Consider the following 19,451-nt stretch of genomic DNA (forward strand, 5'->3'; position numbering starts at 1 on the left):
GCTGCATGGGACCTGTGACAGTAATCGAAGACATACTGACAGCTGCGAACCACCTGCATCCGTTGACGCTTGATGTGTTCCCCGATGGCGATGTCAACTTCCAGCAGTATAATTCTCCGTGTCTCGAGTAGTTTGAGGAGCATTATAGTGGACTCAAGTTGATTTCTCGGCGGCCAAATTCGTCTAATGTAAATCATATGTAACCCATCGGGGCCGCCATCGGGGGCCATCACTGAGTACCAACTCAGCGGCAGTTATTTACCGCGAATTACATAACTTGTGCGTATGTATCTAATGCCACATACTTCCACCAACCTACCAACAAACTGTCGGATCTCTGATACGCTCAGTCAATGATGTATTTCGTTCCAAAGACGGAGAAACAAGCCATTAAGTAAGTAGGTGGTCATTATGTTTTGGCTCATCAGTGTTTGTAAGTGTTCCTTAATCCTCTCGGAAATGCCTTAACATACAATTTTCTATGGTTTATGGCAGCACACACGCTCAACATTTAAAAAACGTGGCCCAGCTTGAATTCAAGGAAAAAAAACAAACATTTGCTTCAATGATGTTTGGTAGAGATCTTTACTACTTGTTCGTAGGGTCTTAGGTGCCTGTCAATTTCATACCTGAGGGAGTACCGGAGAATTTTCTGTGGCGTTGTTAATTGTGCAATGCGTTTAAGTTATTCCTATGGTGATTATGGCACCACATTATAAAAATACACCTGCGACTCAGTTCCGGTCCAGAACACAGTCAAGCCATTGACAAATGTTCACAGTGTAAGGTGACCACGGAGAAACTCTTCTCATGTATGAGTGGACTAATGCCGCGCAATGTCGAGCAGAGGGTGTTTACTGAGACTGACTCGTGTTTTCGCATTGGCCTGTTGCAGATCTTCCCCGACCTGTACCACTTCCAGCATAACTCCGTGGTGAAGCGTTCGGCCGAGCCCAGTCTGGAGCATCACAACAACCTGCTGGGCGAGCGGGAGGTGAGTACAGTACCACGACAGTCGAGTCCTCTCCCTGCCATAAGTGTTGCACGTCATTCATAGGAACACGCCCGTAATGAGTTTCACAGCAGCTTGCCTCTCAGATGGATTATGCGTTAAGCTTGACTCGTATGAAGAGCATTCGTAATTGACGCATTTTTTGAAAGAAAGTCACATAGGGTATAATGGTTATTTGAGGTAGGACGGTTTAAATACTTACTTTCAATATATTTGAATAACAACCTGAGTCTAATACACAAGTATATTTTAACAAGATGTGCGTTACTGTTAAGTAAATCTTTCCTTAATGCTAGATGTTTCAGCGTATATTTTTAATGTGAAAATTTGGAAATTTGTGGTAAGGGCTTATAGGACCAAATTGCTGAGGTCGTCGGTCACTAAGCTTACACATAACTTAGTCTGACTTAACTTACGCTAACGACAGCACACACAACCAAGCCCGATGGATGACTCTAACCTCCGACGGGGGAGCCGCGCGAATTTATGTGGAAAATAATATTTCTGATGGTAAAAAAACGGTTCTGTTGTGGCGTAACAAGACAGCCACGCCACTCGGAAGTAGCCGAAAGGCACGCGTTAACTCACGCAGGCTAGTAGATAGATCTGAAACAGGATACGTAATGAATGCTATAAAGAAAAGTACGTAGCTCCTGGAATACTTTACTTTAATCCATCCTTGTGGTACATCGCTCTTGACGATACAAGTGAGACTCTTTAGATACAAGCTATGTAATGCTAATGGCGCCTTGCTAGGTCGTAGCCATTGACTTAGCTGAAGGCTATTCTAACTATCTGCTCTGCAAATGAGCGAGGCTTCGTCAGTGTGCATCGCTAGCTAAGTCGTCCGTACAACTGGGCCGAGTGCTCGTCCGTCTCTCGAGACCTGCCGTGTGGTGGCGCTCGGTCTGCGATCACTGACAGTGGCGACACGCGGGTCCGAATGTACTAATGGACCGCGGCCGATTTAAAGCTACCACCTAGCAAGTGTGGTGTCTGGCGGTGACACCACATTCCTCCCCCGCAAATCGGCGAACGGTCGTGTTATAAGGCTTCCGCCCGCCGTGGGGAGGACCCCATGTTGACGTATGCGATGAGGTGGGGAGCCTAACAACAGGCGAGGCTGTGCCACCCGCACCCTGCCATTCGGTCCGAGGGGAGCTAGGAAACGCCTGAAAACCTAGTCCAGGGTGCACGTCAACATGCGGCGTATGCGCCCGTAAGACAGGAGGGGCCGAAGGGTCGACCTCCATTGCGTCGGGGTACCCGACGCGCGAAGACGACATCTGGTCCGGAGCCGGCAAGAGTTCCAAGTCTGAGGACAGCTGGTCACGGGAAGCGATCGGCGGCGCGTGACCCAGGGAGGCGCCCGGCGGCAGCAGCGAAGCGTCCACTGGGGGCGGCGGCGGCGGGGGCGGCGGCGGCGGCGGCGGCGGGAGGACCGGCGGCGGCGGTGGCGCGTCGCCATGGGGCAAAATGGAAGGCAGCGTCGGTAACACCTGGGGATGAGGCGAGCCAGTAGATGGGTCCCCAGGGCGCTGACCGGACGGCACCGTCGCTGAAAGCAGGCGGGGAGCGGCAGAACCAGGCGACGACAGAGGCGCAGCTGATTGAGATGCCGACGCACCTCACCAGAGGCCCCCAAAACCAAAAACATAGCGCGGCCGAGGCAGCGAAGAATGCGCCCCACGAGCCAACGCTGTGAACCGCGATAGTTGCGATAATAGACAACGTCGCCTGGAGCAAAAGCAGGTGTCTGCCGCTGCACAAGAACCTGATGCAGCGGATGCAGGAAAGACATCAAGGTTCGATGAGGACAACCGTGCAACAACTCAGCCGGCGAGCGACGATCTCGGGGCCGAGATCGATACGAAGACAAAAAGAGCAACAACACATCCTCCCGAGAATGCGACTCTTTCAACTTCAACATCTGTGACTTGAAAGTCCGGACCAATCGTTCAGCGGCACCGTTTGAGTGAGGCGAAAATGGCGCAGATGTCAGATGGCGAATACCATTGGCCTTGCAGAATGACTGAAATTCTGCGGACATGAATTGTGCGCCATTGTCGGAAACAATAGTCTCAATTTTCCGGAAGGTTGTGGCAAAATCACTAAGGGTGAGGCCCAGAGAGAAGCCTGCACACGTTCAATTACACCTTGTGATTCTAAATCGTGTAACGTTCCCGCGAACTCATCACGCAATGCGTGAGGAACATTGCGCGCTCTGAAAAATTTCGGCTGCGCGTTTACTTTCAGTTCCAAATGTGCTTCATAGTTCTTAGCGCAACCAAGGCCCGGTGCAAAAATGTCTGCAAATTCTTCACATAGACGAGAAACACTGGTTGGAGGCACAGTCTCGTTCACTGATAGTACCTGATTGACTATAGACATGTTAAACAATTGAAATAAATCTAAACCAAACAAGTTCACTGCAGTAGAAGAACGAAGAACGTAAAATGACACAAGTTTTGTTTGTCCGCCGGCCGAAATGGTGCATGGTTCTGGCGCTGCAGTCTGGAACTGCGAGACCGCTACGGTCGCAGGTTCGAATCCTGCCTCGGGCATGGATGTGTGTGATGTCCTTAGGTTAGTTAGGTTTAACTAGTTCTAAGTTCTAGGGGACTAATGACCTCAGCAGTTGAGTCTCATAGTGCTCAGAGCCATTTGAACCATTTTGTTTGTCCCTTGTATGTTGCAAGAAGAGTGCACCATCCTAACACAGGGATATGCTGTCCTGAATAAGTAGTGAGCTGAACATTTGCGGCACGCAACGGAGGTTTGCCCAGTTGTTTGTATGTGTCGTGATTGATCAATGAAACTGCAGCTCCGGTATCGAGCTGGAATGGGATCACTTTGCCTTCAAAGTCCAAGTCTACAAAAAGTTGATTGTCCTGCCGACGACAAGAGCGACTTTCTCGTGCAATTTGAACTGATACAGGTACAGAAGCACTTGCGACCTGACGAGATTTCCGGCGACGTCGACGCACACGTTTTGTGGGACGAACACAGTCACGGTAGAGAAAGTGGCACTGGGTGGAGTGGAATTAAGTACATGACTGTCCATGGGCGAAGGTGCACGAGCCTGATTGTCTATGGTTCGATTCCGGCGCGAAGCAAAGGGCCTGGAATGGTTGTGATTGTCTGATCGGAGCTTTTTCTGGAAAACACTTTGAACATATCCTTTCTTATGACAGTAAAAGCAAATAGCTTGGCGTGACGGGCAATTGTCACACGAATGTCTAGTTGCACACCGCGGGCATGATTTCACTGCATTTGCTCGCTTACGCGGCACACGTGGAGAGCTAGGCGGCAGCTGCGCGGACGAGCGCGAGGGCTGTTTATCGTTCCGTGCCGCGCGCCCGGAGGGCCGGTTAATGTGACACACGGCTGGCGAAGTTTCAAATGATTCCTGAGCAAAGTCAAGTGTGTCTTGCCTATCCAATATGTCTATCACTTGCTGAAGGGAGGGATTGACTAGTTTCAAAACCTGTTCCTGTATACGATCATCAGAAACGTTCTGCGCAATTGCATCACGTACCATTGTATCTGAATAAGGGAGGCCACATTCACACTCAAAAGCACAATCCCTAGGAAGGCCTTGCAATGTTGCAACCCACTCCCTATTAGTCTGACCGGCCGTACGTTTTGTCCGAAAGAACGTATATCTTTTTGCAACGACAGTTACTGTTTCTTTGAAATAGGCATCTAACGCCGACAAAATTTCTTCGTAGGACAGAGTCGCTACGTCGCATCGGGGAAACAATTTCACTATCACACGGTAGGTGCACACACCTACACAGGCCAATAAAAAAGGCTGCCGCTCGTTACCTTGAATTCTGTAGGCGGCGAGATGGAATCCAAATTGGCGTGACCACTCCGTCCAGGATTCCATAGCCGGGTCAAATGGCCGGGACGGGGGTGCAACAGCATGTTGTGGCTGCGGTAGCGGTGAAGCGGCGGCTGCCGCATCGTTTGGCAGTGCACGTTGACCCTGAACGAGCTGTCCAAGGGCATCCAATAACGCCTGCGTCTGCTGATTCTGCAAGCGATAAAATTCGGACAGTACATCTGGAGATTGTGGCGAGGCCATGACACAAGCAAATTAATACAAACTCTATTGGGTCGTCGCCAACTGTTGTGGCGTAACAAGACAGCCACGCCACTCGGAAGTAGCCGAAAGGCACGCGTTAACTCACGCAGGCTAGTAGATAAGTCTGAAACAGGATACATAATGAATGCTATAAAGAAAAGTACGTAGCTCCTGGAATACTTAACTTTAATCCATACTTGTGGTACATCGCTCTTGATGATACAAGTGAGACTCTTTAGATACAAGCTATGTAATGCTAATGGCGCCTTGCTAGGTCGTAGCCATTGACTTAGCTGAAGGCTATTCTAACTATCTGCTCTGCAAATGAGCGAGGCTTCGTCAGTGTGCATCGCTAGCTAAGTCGTCCGTACAACTGGGCCGAGTGCTCGTCCGTCTCTCGAGACCTGCCGTATGGTGGCGCTCGGTCTGCGATCACTGACAGTGGCGACACGCGGGTCCGACATGTACTAATGGACCGCGGCCGATTTAAAGCTACCACCTAGCAAGTGTGGTGTCTGGCGGTGACACCACAGGTTCAAATGGCTCTGAGCACTATGGGACTTAACTTCTGAGGTCATCAGTCCCCTAGAACTTAGAACTACTTAAATCTAACTAAACTACTGCCGCCACACACATCAACGCCCGAGGCAGAATTCTGATAACATTTGAAGGCCCTTTTCCCATAAATCGGTGTCGCTAGTTTATAATAAGCAAACATACCATTCATAAAATATTACTTTAACTCACATAAAACATTAATACATAACAGTAATATTATTGTTAGTAAAACCTACCATCAGGGAACCCTCAGAAAGGTACAAAAATAAATTAACAGAAAGTAACCCGATACCAAAATACAACTAACCAAATAAAATAGCACTTTTTTGTCCTGTGGTCCGTACATTATCATGGGCAGTTTCTCTGGTATGTTTTCTGATTACTGTAGGACCTTTTGTTTCTCTTCTTCTTCTTCTTTTTCTTCTTCTTCAAGCATTTTGTTGTTACGAACTACATCATCCACGTACTTCAATAAATCTCTAACAACCATTTCTTTTTCTGGCTTCACTGTACTAAACGTCATTGTTAACAGTCTGAGGTTTTTCAATACACTATCTCTCTTGTCAAAATCGGAATGACCTATGTATGTTAGTCTAACATTTGTTGTTGCTTTGTATTTCAGAATAAAATAGTTACGAATTTCAATTACAGATTTAGAAGATTCAACTGAATCAGAAATGGCGTCGCACATCAAGGAAACACTTCCCTGGACTCTAGCATTGAGTTAATCAAATAAAACCGCGGTAGAATATTCTACATAATCCGCAGACTAATTTTACAAATTTCGCCGAAAAAGGGCACGTAGACCTATGGACCTCCCGGGTTCGATTCCCGGCGGGGTCAGGGATTTTCTCTGCCTCGTGACGGCTGGGTGTTGTGTGCTGTCCTTAGGTTAGTTAGGTTTAAGTAGTTCTAAGTTCTAGGGGACTTATGACCACAGCAGTTGAGTCCCATAGTGCTCAGAGCCATTTTTTAGACCTATGGACCCTTCTTCCGGAAAATGTCTTAATTACAAGTACATTCAGTTTTCACGCCCACCAACCTAATGAAATATAGCGCCCTCCTCCTTGATATAGATGCAACTGTACGCATGTACGTAAACAAAGCATTTGTAGTGTGGACGACATGAGACAAAATCGTCTGCCAGTCTTCAGAAGGCGAGGTATGTTGCGAACAGGAATAACTACTAATTTGTCCTTTTTGCTGCTGTAATGGCTTGAGTCCTTTTCCCCATTACGGATTTAAGAAGTGTGCTTTCATATAACCAAGAAATGACTGTACTTCGTCAGAGTATAAAGGTATCGGATTGTATATAACCTGTTGCCCTGTTATCAAACAATAAGAAAATATATGCAGAAATCTACCAAATAATGCGAAGTAAAGACGACTCTGCCCAGTTCCTCGTATCTCTAGTTATAAAATAACACACATTTCAGATAAAACTAAACATGGTGTTTAAAGATAGGGAGCGAATGGATAAAAACGAATATATCTGCTGCCACGCGGTCTCTGTTGGATAATCTGTATGCAGGATGATTAGGAAGGAAGATCAGGATTTGACGTCCTGACGACTATGAAATAATCAGAGACAGACAGATGAAGTACACAGAAGAAAACGGCCGTGCGCTTTTCAAATTAACATTCCTTGCATCCACCCCGAGCGATTTGGGTAAACAACCGAAAATCTAAACTTGTTGATTGAACAAGGATCTGAAATACCGTCCCACGCCTCACCAGTGTGCTATGAACCCGTGTGAGGAATGTGCTACAGTTGTAACACATAACTCTAATATACAGGGTGTTACAAAAAGGTACGGCCAAACTATCAGGAAACATTCCTCACACACAAAGAAAGAAAAGATGTTATGTGGTCATGTGTCCGGAAACGCTTACTTTCCATGTTAGAGCTCATTTTATTACTTCTCTTCAAATCACATTAATCCTGGAATGGAAACACACAGCAACAGAACGTACCAGCGTGACTTCAAACACTTTGTTACAGGAAATGTTCAAAATGTCCTCCGTTAGCGAGGATACATGCATCCACCCTCCGTCGCATAGAATCCCTGATGCGCTGATGCAGCCCTGGAGAATGGCGTATTGTATCACAGCCTTCCACAATACGAGCACGAAGAGTCTCTACATTTGGTACCGGGGTTGCGTAGACAAGAACTTTCAAATGCCCCCATAAATGAAAGTCAAGAGGGTTGAGGTCAGGAGAGCGTGGAGGCCATGGAATTGGTCCGCCTCTACCAATCCATCGGTCACCGAATCTGTTGTTGAGAAGTGTACGAACACTTCGACTGAAATATGCAGGAGCTCCATCGTGCATGAACCACATGTTGCGTCGTACTTGTAAAGGCACATGTTCTAGCAGCACAGGTAGAGTATCCCGTATGAAATCATGATAACGTGCTCCATTGAGCGTAGGTGGAAGAACATGGGGCCCAATCAAGACATCACAAACAATGCCTGCCCAAATGTTCACAGAAAATCTGTGTTGATGACGTGATTGCACAATTGCGTGCGGATTCTGGTCAGCCCACACATGTTGATTGTGAAAATTTACAATTTGATCACGTTGGAATGAAGTCTCATCCGTAAAGAGAACATTTGCACTGAAATGAGGATTGACACATTGTTGGATGAACCATTCGCAGAAGTGTACCCATGGAGGCCAATCAGCTGCTGATAGTGCCTACACACGCTGTATATGGTACGGAAACAACTGGTTCTCCCGTATCACTCTCCATACAGTGACGTGGTCAACGTTACCTTGCACAGCAGCAACTTCTCTGACGCTGACATTAGGGTTATCGTCAACTGCACGAGTAATTGCCTCGTCCATTGCAGGTGACCTCGTCTTTCTAGGTCTTCCCCCGTCTCGAGTCATAGGCTGGAATGTTCCGTGCTCCCTAAGACGCCGATCAATTGCTTCGAACGTCTTCCTCTCGGGACACCTTCGTTCTGGAAATCTGTCTCGATACAAACGTACCGCGCCACAGCTATTGCCCCGTGCTAATCCATAATCAAATGGGCATCTGCCAACTCCGCATTTGTAAACATTGCACTGACTGCAAAACCACTTTCGTGATGAACACTAACCTGTTGATGCTACGTACTGATGTCTGTAGAGACTGTAGAGCAATGAGTCGCATGTCAACACAAGCACCGAAGTCAACATTACCTTCCTTCAATTGGACCAACTGGCGGTGAATCGAGGAAGTACAGTACATACTGACGAAACTAAAATGAGCTCTAACATGGAAATTAAGCGTTTCCGGACACATGTCCACATAACATCTTTTCTCTATTTCTGTGTGAGGAATGTTTCCTGAAAGTTTGGCCGTACCTTTTTGTAACACCCTGTAGAGCCATTAATATTAATGTGGTAGTCACAGAGGAGCATGCTAGTCACAGGAGCTTACAGATCGCCACAGGAAGTTACACATCGTCACAGGAACTTGTAGTTCCGCATAGGAACACTTAGTTCGTCGAAGGAGTTGTAAATCGTCACAGGAACTTGTAAATCGTCAAAGCAACTTGAAACCGTCACGGATACTTATAGATCACCATAGGAATTTGAGATTTTCACAAGGACTTCCAGCAGTATGTTTACTGCGTGATGTAACAGGCTGTTCTGCCCAAAAGGCGAAAGGACCTGCAGAGATAATATTTGCAATATGCGTCGTTAGAACTGGAAAATATTGCCAAGGACAGAAATCCACAATAGACCAGGTCTCTCTAGTCATATAGGGATCATCTGGCTGCTAAATAAATAATTTACACACAGAAAATTGTGAAGAAACTTTATGAATTCGTATCCAAGAACCGTAATCACTAAATATCGCGTCAGTTTTTACCATAAAATTACGCTTCAGACTGTACACTCGGCCGAACGTGCTGACGAAGCAAAGTGTTGTGTGCAATAAAGATTCAGAACCTACAACAGTCCAGTTCCCTCCATTGATTACCGAATTTTTGTATTGTGTCCTGATAGAGTCAACTTCACGCATTATGTTCTCTACAACCGCCATAATAATGTGCTGGAGTGATGGACGTCCTATTTCGTAACGAGCGACGAGTCTGACATCTTCGTAACTGGAGTTACATAAACTACGGCGGTGCGCCAGGCCACATTGGTTTAGATGCCCGCTAGTGCCTAGTTGGCGCACAGATAGTGTGATCTTTGGCTTCTAAGAGTTGCACCTTCGTCGCGGTAGTGAGCAAAAAGGAAAGACTTGAACGTACGGAGAACATTGGCTCTGAGCACTATGGGACTTAACATCTGTGGTCATCAGTCCCCTAGAACTTAGAACTACTTAAACCTAACTAACCTAAGGACATCACACACATCCATGCCCGAGGCAGGATTCGAACCTGCGACAGCAGCAGTCGCGCGGTTCCGGACTGAGCGCCTTAACCGCGAGACCACCGCGGCCGGCACGGACAACATTCTGGGAAGCTGCAGAACTGGTATAAAGACGACGCTAGGCACATTCACATACAGTCTGTTATTGGGGAATGTAAGGTGTTTGGACCGCTCTGCAGGTTGGTTCTAAGAAAGATGTGGACGGAAGTGAGCTGCAGGCCACTAGAGTGGCAACTGACTGATTTAATTGTTTAGTGTAGCGGATAAAGTGAAATAACCACCATTATAGACAGACTAAACTGCCCTGTCTCGTTGGGAACAACAGAGCTGGTCCCAGCTTTTACTCTAAACGTCGCCTCAAGTCATCAGTCTAGATTGATGCTGAGCTCCACTTTGTCCTATACTTTGCTACTATTTTTCTGTTCTATGAAGCTACTTTACCAAATATCTTCTCACGCAGTCTGCTTTTTAATTCCTAGTCCGCCTTGCTACTGTCTCTCTCCACTGCCGCTTTCAGTTGCAGGTAAAGTATTCCTGGATGTCGAACAGGTGATCTACTTATCTGGCCCTTCTTCTCTCTGCTGAAGTTCTTTCCTCACCTGCTCTTTTCAGTAGTTCTTCCTTTCGTATTTCATCGAACCAGCTAATTTTTAACATTAAACAAGAGCACACAGTTTCTTCTTCTCTAGGTTTCCCAATGGTCTGATTTTCACGTTTCCATATCATTATCTGATACTGGTAGTGTTGTTTTTTGGTGTCAAGTTATCTGACGTCTCCCCTGCCTCGACCAACCCGTGTTGATGTAAATGTAGGGGAACACCTTCATTTCTTCCACTAGTACATAGTCAATAATTTTGATGTTATCCTTCTTTCTTCTACTCCTCAGGTTCGTCTTCGCTTTGTTTATCTTAACCAATATTCTGCACTAAATACGCTGGCAATTCTACTCAGCAAGTCTTGTAGATCTGCATTACATGCTTCCAGGAGAGTGTCCTTTTAGGAATCTTAGTACTGTACCCTCTTCAGTTTTATTGCGCTCCTGAAATGTTGTTTCGTTGCTCCTTGGACGTACAAGTGGGAGTAGCTTGTGCAATATTAATGTATGTATTGAAAGAATATTTGATGAATACATTCTGTTTTAGCGGAGATGTTCTGCAGCAGTCGGAAAACGTAATATCATCGTGTTTCGCAAGCGCTCCAATGTAGTTACTGAGAGAAGTAGCTCTCAGTGAACCTGTCACGTGCAGAGAGAGAGAGTGAGAGAGAGAGAGAGAGAAAAGGCGCCACCAGAGCTCAACAACCCGCCTCCCCATGACCCCCCACCCACTTGCACGTGGCAAGTACTCCGCCTGCGTCCCGGATACCTCCAGTGCTGTGAGCGGGTTCGCGTGGAACTCGTTACTGCACCGCGAAAACACACAGTGATTAATATCGTCGCTCTCGGAGGAACCGCAAGCCGAATATTTTTCAGCGTTAATATTTCCGAGATCTGCACGTTTTAATTAAATTTTTCTCTGCCGTTTTTTCTATCTTCCTTGCCTTTTATTCGCGTTTCAGATTATTTTTCTCCTCGTGCTGTGCCGTCGTCGTTCTTCCCGAGGTGGCTACTGGTGACAGAGATAAATGGATGGTCAGCAGAAGTAGAGGTCTGCGGAAAAGGAAAGCTATTTTTATTCGCTCTTTCCTTCTCGCGCCGTAGCTTTTTCGTAATTCATACAATTCCGCATTACCGCCACGGGCGACAATTTATGAGTACTTGCAGCGTACAAATTAATAAAATTAACCGACGTTCAACCTTCCTAAACCATTATTGATCTATCAGAGTAAAAAGCGCTCACAGTCAGCGCTTAGATATATTCTTCACTTCAAAGTTCCATGATCGACTAAGTCATTATAAATTACTTGACAAACGCGGAGTTGCCTGGGATTTCATTTTGCCAATTTTCTATTAGAAGCGAAAACAAAAAACGAACTGTGTAATAAAGAACTGAAAACATATCATTTCCATATATTTGTGAACACACCTCTGAAAGTGTGAAACATTCGTACTGAGGAATAAGCATAATGTACAAATGAGTAAGCATAGTATCCAAGAAATATGTTCCCGAACAGTCTCTGTACGCTCAACCAAACTGGTTCGGGTGTCTACAACGCGATTTTGTAAAAGTCTCTATGACAACTCCATTTCATAGCTCTATAGACGGCTGTCGTTTACGCCTACAGCTATTTATGCATCTCCAGCTGTCAAGGATTTCCTTAAGTTCACTCGACCGTGGGAGTGTCTTAGTAGTAAAGAATAAATGCATTAAAACTTCACACATGACGCGCCACGTAGTGTTTATGACGTCATAGCTTCTGAAATGTGTGTGGCACCGAAGTGCAGTTCTGTAGGTGCGTTTAAAGGCATACTTGGATATTGACTATGAAATTTTTGCGAACACATTTAGTAGTACAGAAGTAATATACTTAAACGTCGTGCCGGCCGAAGTGGCCGTGCGGTTAAAGGCGCTGCAGTCTGGAACCGCAAGACCGCTACGGTCGCAGGTTCGAATCCTGCCTCGGGCATGGATGTTTGTGATGTCCTTAGGTTAGTTAGGTTTAACTAGTTCTAAGTTCTAGGGGACTAATGACCTCAGCAGTTGAGTCCCATAGTGCTCAGAGCCATTTTTGAACTTAAACGTCATGTATGATGCGGCAGTGTCTCATACATCTCATTGTTTATGACGACATGTCTTCTGAATGAACCTATGATAGCTAGGTGCTTTTCACCCCCATAATGATTCTTGCCTGACAATAAGATATATGTGTATGAAGTTTGGTTTAAATCCGTCCATTAATTTAGGAGGAGCGCGTGCGCCAAACACACACACACACACACACACACACACACACACGTGTGGATATCCAAGCTAACGTACATTTACGGTTGAATGACCATGTGAAACTAATCGTAGAAGACGCAGTTACCAAACTGAGATACATTGAAGGAACTTTCAGGAAATGTACTCTAACCAGATGGCTTACGAAATCCTAGTTGGACCGATACCTGAGCGTGTCTCCGAGTCTCGGACCCTTACCAAATTGGGTCGATAGATGGAACAGACTGCATCCAAAGAGGTGCAGCGTGACTCGTCCCGCGTTCGTGTGAGGTGACTGAGCGCAAAAGCGTTCCTAACATCCCCATCAAAGTGCACTGGCAGATGCTACAAGAGAGGCGTCGCGTATGAGATGTACTTACTTCACTGTTAAGATTCCAAGAGCGAACATTATTAGAAGAATACAGCGTTCGGTACGCATGTGACAGCATGGACTGCCTAATATGTTCCAAAACGCCGCGCATAAAACCGGGATTTTTCGGCGTTCGTACCACGGGTTTTATGGTGGTATTAAGGCAGGGTCAAGTGTTTTGGATAAACCATTGGTATAACCAACAGAAGGATCGTCTTACTGTAACTGTCCTACATTACGGGTTCAGGATTTGAATATTGCACACTTCCTCCAGCTTAGGCAATTGGAGTAAATCGGTTGGTTCCGTTTTAATTAGATGGTGACTAAGGTGCGCATTAAGAGGCTTGTGGAGCCATCATTTAGTTTATAGGTGGTTCCTGAGAAAACTGGAAAATCGTGGTTATTGGGTAACAAAACAGAGCCCCAAATGGCTGAAATTTTTACAATACCTTCCTAAGATCCCGATGTTGAATAGCCTTGAAAATTTTCTTTATATCTCTATCTGTGTCCGAGATACGGAGGTTCAAAGTTACCCTACACGTATTCGTAAAATACTCTCGTAAAATCCGGTTTGATGCAAAAACTGAGTTTTAAAGTGTCGCAGCATGGAGAAATATGCTACAAAGCGTTATCGGCAGAATGGCTTTGGATACACAATGCTTTTGTAGCACTGAAGCACATGGAAAAGTTTTGTGCACATAAAATCCGATCTGAAGCGTAGAATTATACGGTTTTGCGTTACTTCAATTTCACATGACTAAGCTATCAAAATTTTACTGACTAATAAAGTCCTTTTCATATGAATGACATTCCCTGCTGTGGCAGGGAAAGAAGGAGCTGAAAAACCCTCCTATCGGAGACGTAAAGAGGAGAATACGCTCTTGTTTATTAAAAGACTACTTTCCTCAGAACGTGTAAAAGTTTCCCAAAAATATTGGGACGGAAAAATGTTAGCTCTTTTTTATGGTGAGACGAGAGGAGACACTGGTACTGGGAATGAGACGGAAAATTAATTACTGGGATATAGTGGACAGGGGTTGTGTATAGAAACACCGAAGGGGGCGATGGCAGTGTAGAAAAAGAGAGGGAGACAATGGTAATGGAACATAGTTGCCAATCACAGAAGGGTGCTAGCAAAATAGTGAAGGAAACAATGTCTATTAAAGAGGATAAAAAGAAGGAGAAAGTGAAAGTGGATGAGAGCCATTGATAGTGAGAGACAGAGTCTATGACAATGCCAACGAGGAAGATACAGATAGTGACAGTGAGAAGAGAGAGCAGTTGTGGGAAGCAATGAGTGACATAGTAACAGAGAGCAAGACGGAGGCAGTGACAATGAGAGGATACAGCAGTAGTTGGACAGAGCAAAGGAGACAGTATCCGAGAGACACAAACAGATAACTACGTTGAGTTGGCCTGGAAGTGTGGATGCGTGAGAATGGGCAAATGGGAGTGGGTGGGTATTCGCGACTTAGGCGATGGACCAGTGGGTGTGAGGGAGCTACACTAAGGCGATATATTGGGAGTGAGATGTGAATTGCATGTTAAAAATTGTGAGAAAATTTTTAAAGGTGCTGAGGCAGCTGGTAACCCAATTCGCAGTCAGATTCTTTTAATTAACAGGAACATATGTGTCTTTTTTGTGCTCCAACCAGAGCATTTTTCCGTTGTTATATTACTTCCTCCTATATACAGGCTCTTTCAGATATGTTTATGTCTGTAATGTACAAAATAATTTTTTTTAATTTCGTTTCTGTGAAATATTCGCCGTCCGTTATGACGTATTGGTTTGTATTGGAGAAATATTCATCGAGCCCATCAAATATTTGTGTGATCCTGTCTAGTTTAGCAGTCGACATTGTGGTACGATGTCGACAGTCTGGGGAGACAGAAGCTTGCTGCTCACCAGCACCTGCATTTTGCATGATGTCATGTGTGTGTGTGTGTGTGTGTGTGTGTGTGTAAGTCAAGTTGTGTTTCACACGAGTGGTTTTTGTGATACCTTGTTGATTCTTTGAGCTAAGCTGTTTGCCTCCAGGAACGTCATGATTTTTGTGCTTAGAATGTCCACTAACATCCTCTAACCAACCGGCGTTACCGATGTTGACCTGTAATTTCGAGCGTGCGATCTATTTATAGACAGAACTGGCATGTGCTGTTTTCCACTTAAACACTGCTATTCGCTACGCAACGATTCCCGATAAGCATGAACTAGGAAAGCCGACAATTTTGTGGCGTATTAAAAAAAGCAAAACCCTCAGAGACTCTGTCAGGAGCTAGCCTAAAATCCTCATTCGTCAAGGTTTTCAGAAATTACTGCAACCAGTCGCCTTTTATGTAGATGCATTTTATTTAACCATGACCGGTTTCGAGCTGCCTAGCAACTCATCATCAGATGGTATATACATTTAGTGCTTTTTTGTACCCATTGTGTGGGTGGTTGAGTATCTGTGGCTAGACAGAAACGAGAACAAATAATCGCTACATGTGGTACAGTAACACGAAATATTTACAGCATAATTTATGTTTAACGTATAAGAGCAAATAATCACTACATGTGGTACAGTTACATGAAATATTTACAGTTTAATTTACGTTTTGAGGTGTTACTTACAGATAAATCTTTCTGCAGGTATATATATCTCTTTTAGGACGTATTTTTGAAACCATTGTGTCTTGTTTTTCACAATTTCACAAGTTGAAACTTTCACTAGATGTATATTGCTTTTATGAGGCACTGTTGGAAACATATATCTTGTTTTTCGTAAACATCGCTGAACACACTTAGCCACAGATACGAATACGGGATTACGCATTATAAACAAGCCAAAGATTGCAATATAACTACAGTATCAAAGATTTCAAGTTGACCAGAGGCATTATTGGTCATCACACGCACTGACAAGAGATTTGTCTTTATTACATAGAAAATAAATGTAAATTAGCTTAAACTAGTAAAATGTTTATTTATAAATTAACTGTGCAATTTTAACAGGTATATAAAACTAGATTTTTTACATTATATTTCAGTTACATTTAAGATCATTGGTATTGTGAGTATTATGACAGCTAATTTCTTGCTCCTTCCATTGGCTGATCTTGGCATATGATGTCTGGGATGAGAGGTTGATGGTTAACTTGAAATGATAAGTAATGCTGGTACTTGAAAGGGTGTGGAAAAGGAGTTGGCGGTGGGGGGGGGGGGTGTATAGGAAAAAGGAAAGGGGGGGGGTTGAGAGGGTGATGTGGAGAGAGAAGAGAGCTGGAGGGGGGGGCAGAAGTGGTACAAGCTTTTATGTGTGTGTGTGTGTGTGGGTGGGGGGGGGCATTTTGTTACTGAATGACTGTTTAGTTTTTTAAGTTCAAAGAATCCTTAAAATTCTGAAAGAAGGAGTTATTTGCCAATTCTGTCTGCTCATTTAAAATGGTATGTGGGGAATTATGTTTGTGGGTAAAAATCTCTAATTGTTCGAGAAGATCCATCTTGAATCCCTTGTCTACAGTGTGTAGGATTTGAAGGTTAGTTTTAATGTCTGTTATGGAATGTTTATTCTCTGCTAGATGGGAATCAAAAGTGGATCTATTTAAGTTGTTTAGGCGAAGTGCATCAGTGTGCTCTTTGTATCGGATCTCAAAATTTCTACCTGTTTGCCCTATGTAGTAGCAGGAGCAGCTGTCACATCTTAATTTATATATACCAGATTTTTGGTAGGGTGTGCTGGCTCTTTTGGTGTTGTGGACTATTTTGTTCTGTATTTTGTTGTTAGTGTGAAAACTTATTTTGACATTATGTGGTTTGAATAGCTTAGCAAGTTTGTATGAGATATTGCCGAGAAACGGCATACAAACGAATTTGGTTTCTTCTGCTACTGAGGTCTGGCTTGCTAGTTTTGCTTTGTTAGATATAATGTTTTTATCTAGTTTTTCAATTATGCTTGGGTCATAAGCATTGTTTGATGCTATTGTTTTTAATATATTAATTTCATTAATTTTTGCAGTAGGGTCAGCTTGAATCTTGTTGATACGGTTAAGTGCTGATTTGAAAAAAGCTAGTTTATGTTGATTTGGGTGGCATGATGTATTGTTTATTATAACATCTGAAGTGGTGGGTTTCCTATATATCTGAAATTTATGTTTGTTGTTGTGATGTGTTATGTTTAGGTCAAGAAAATAGATACCTTTTTGGGTTTGGTGTTCTACTGTGAACTGTATTTTGGGGTGAACATTATTAAGTTTACCAGCTAAGGCTTCGATTTCAGTGGCTGTCCCATCATATAACAACAGGGTGTCATCAACATATCGTTTATAATAAATGATTTTGTCTGTTTCTATTGGGTTTGCTTTAAAGAATTTAATTTCGAGATCATTAATGTAGATGTCAGCAAGAAGGCCAGCTAGACTACTGCCCATTGCTAGACCATCATGTTGAATATATATTTTGTTGTTGAAGGTGAAGTAATTGTGGGACAGCACTAATTCAAGTAAATCCATCAGCTCACAGATTTCCATGTCACTTAACTTTTTATGTTGTAATAAGTTATTTTTTATTATTCGAAGTGTGTCTATTATAGGTATGTTTGTGTACAGGTTGACAATATCAAGAGATGCAAAGTTAGCTGCATTGGGAATGGAAATTTCTCTGATACTGTCAATCAAATCATAGGTGTTTTTTATGGAATAACTGGTTGGGAATGTATAATATTTCTTGAGTATTTCATGCAGTTTTTTAGTCACTTTGTACCCTGGGCTATTTATGGAATTCACAATCGGGCGTATCGGGTGTCCATCTTTATGAATTTTAGGTTGTGATCTAAGCTTTGGTGCTGTAGGGTTCATTATAACACATTGTTTGGCTTCAATGGATGTCAGCAGAAAGTTACAATTTTTTAACATGTCTTTTATTTTAGCTTGGTATTTGGGAGTGGGGTCAGATTTCAACTCAGTTATGTTGTTATTCTTGAAAAATTCTAGGGTTTTCTTAATGTAATCAGACTCGTACATTATCACGGCTGTGCTGCCTTTGTCAGATTTAACAACAAGGGCACTACTGTTTGTTAGCTTTTTGTTAATTTGTTTCAGTGTTGCAGATTCATCATGTTTATTACTATGGAGCCTTTGTGCATCTATGGTTTTCTTTATTATTTTGTTTGCATCATGGGCTAGAGCATTTTGATCATTCTGATCTAGTTTTGATGTTATACATGCTATTTTGGTGTTAGTTATTAGGTCTTTAACACTGTTGTAGTCAAGTTTTGTGGCAATATTATGTTTAAGTCCCTTATTTAACAAATTTAATTCTGTGCTATTGAAATTAATGCTTGTTGTGTTAACTACTCTCTCAAAGAATTTATGTTGCACGGGAGGGCATTCATTTGGTGGAATGGGGGATTTTTTGGCAATCAGGAGTGAGAGCTTTTCTTTTTGTTTATGTGCAATTTTCAACATCTCTTTATGCACATTTAGTTGGGTTAGATCTAAGAAATTCGTGATTTGGCTTAGAGTGAGATAGTTGCTTAACTCTAAGTGCAGCATGTAGATGTCCCTGTTTAACAAGTCTTTTCGTTTGTAATGTGATCTAATTTCATTTTTGATCCATACAATTTCACATTTTCTCTTGGCTGCTTGTGCAGATTCACTCTGGTCTTTAACTACAACTCTTATGTAATTAGGAGTTACATTCTCTAAGATACATTGCTTATTAAATTTGATGGCAAGAATAGTTTTCATTAGTTTCACTTTGCACTTCCTGTATTTGTTCATTGTTCCTTTTACCTGGCTAGGTAGCAAAATAAGACTTTTATCCATTGTGGATATGGAGCACTGCGACTGTGGAGTGAAAAGGTTTTCAGAAATTACTGCAACCAGTCGCCTTTTATGTAGATGCATTTTATTTAACCATGACCGGTTTCGAGCTGCCTAGCAACTCATCATCAGCTGGTATATACATTTAGTGCTTTTTTGTACCCATTGTGTGGGTGGTTGAGTATCTGTGGCTAGACAGAAACGAGAACAAATAATCGCTACATGTGGTACAGTAACACGAAATATTTACAGCATAATTTATGTTTAACGTATAAGAGCAAATAATCACTACATGTGGTACAGTTACATGAAATATTTACAGTTTAATTTACGTTTTGAGGTGTTACTTACAGATAAATCTTTCTGCAGGTATATATATCTCTTTTAGG

At 43.4% G+C, this 19,451-nt stretch overlaps 1 protein-coding gene across 1 annotated transcript in view; it reads left to right on the forward strand.

Moving 5' to 3' along the window:
• The first annotated feature begins 826 nt into the window (after positions 1-826).
• LOC126199436 (furin-like protease 1) overlaps positions 827-19,451 on the forward strand; it is a 286,856-nt gene continuing 268,231 nt past the window's right edge. Inside the window, exon 1 of the mRNA XM_049936353.1 lies at positions 827-994. Within this exon, the coding sequence (XP_049792310.1) occupies positions 827-994 (168 nt within the window). The remainder of the gene's footprint in view (positions 995-19,451) is intronic.

Source organism: Schistocerca nitens, chromosome 8 (genome assembly GCF_023898315.1).
Source record: "Schistocerca nitens isolate TAMUIC-IGC-003100 chromosome 8, iqSchNite1.1, whole genome shotgun sequence".
Classification (NCBI taxonomy): Eukaryota; Metazoa; Arthropoda; class Insecta; order Orthoptera; family Acrididae; genus Schistocerca; species Schistocerca nitens.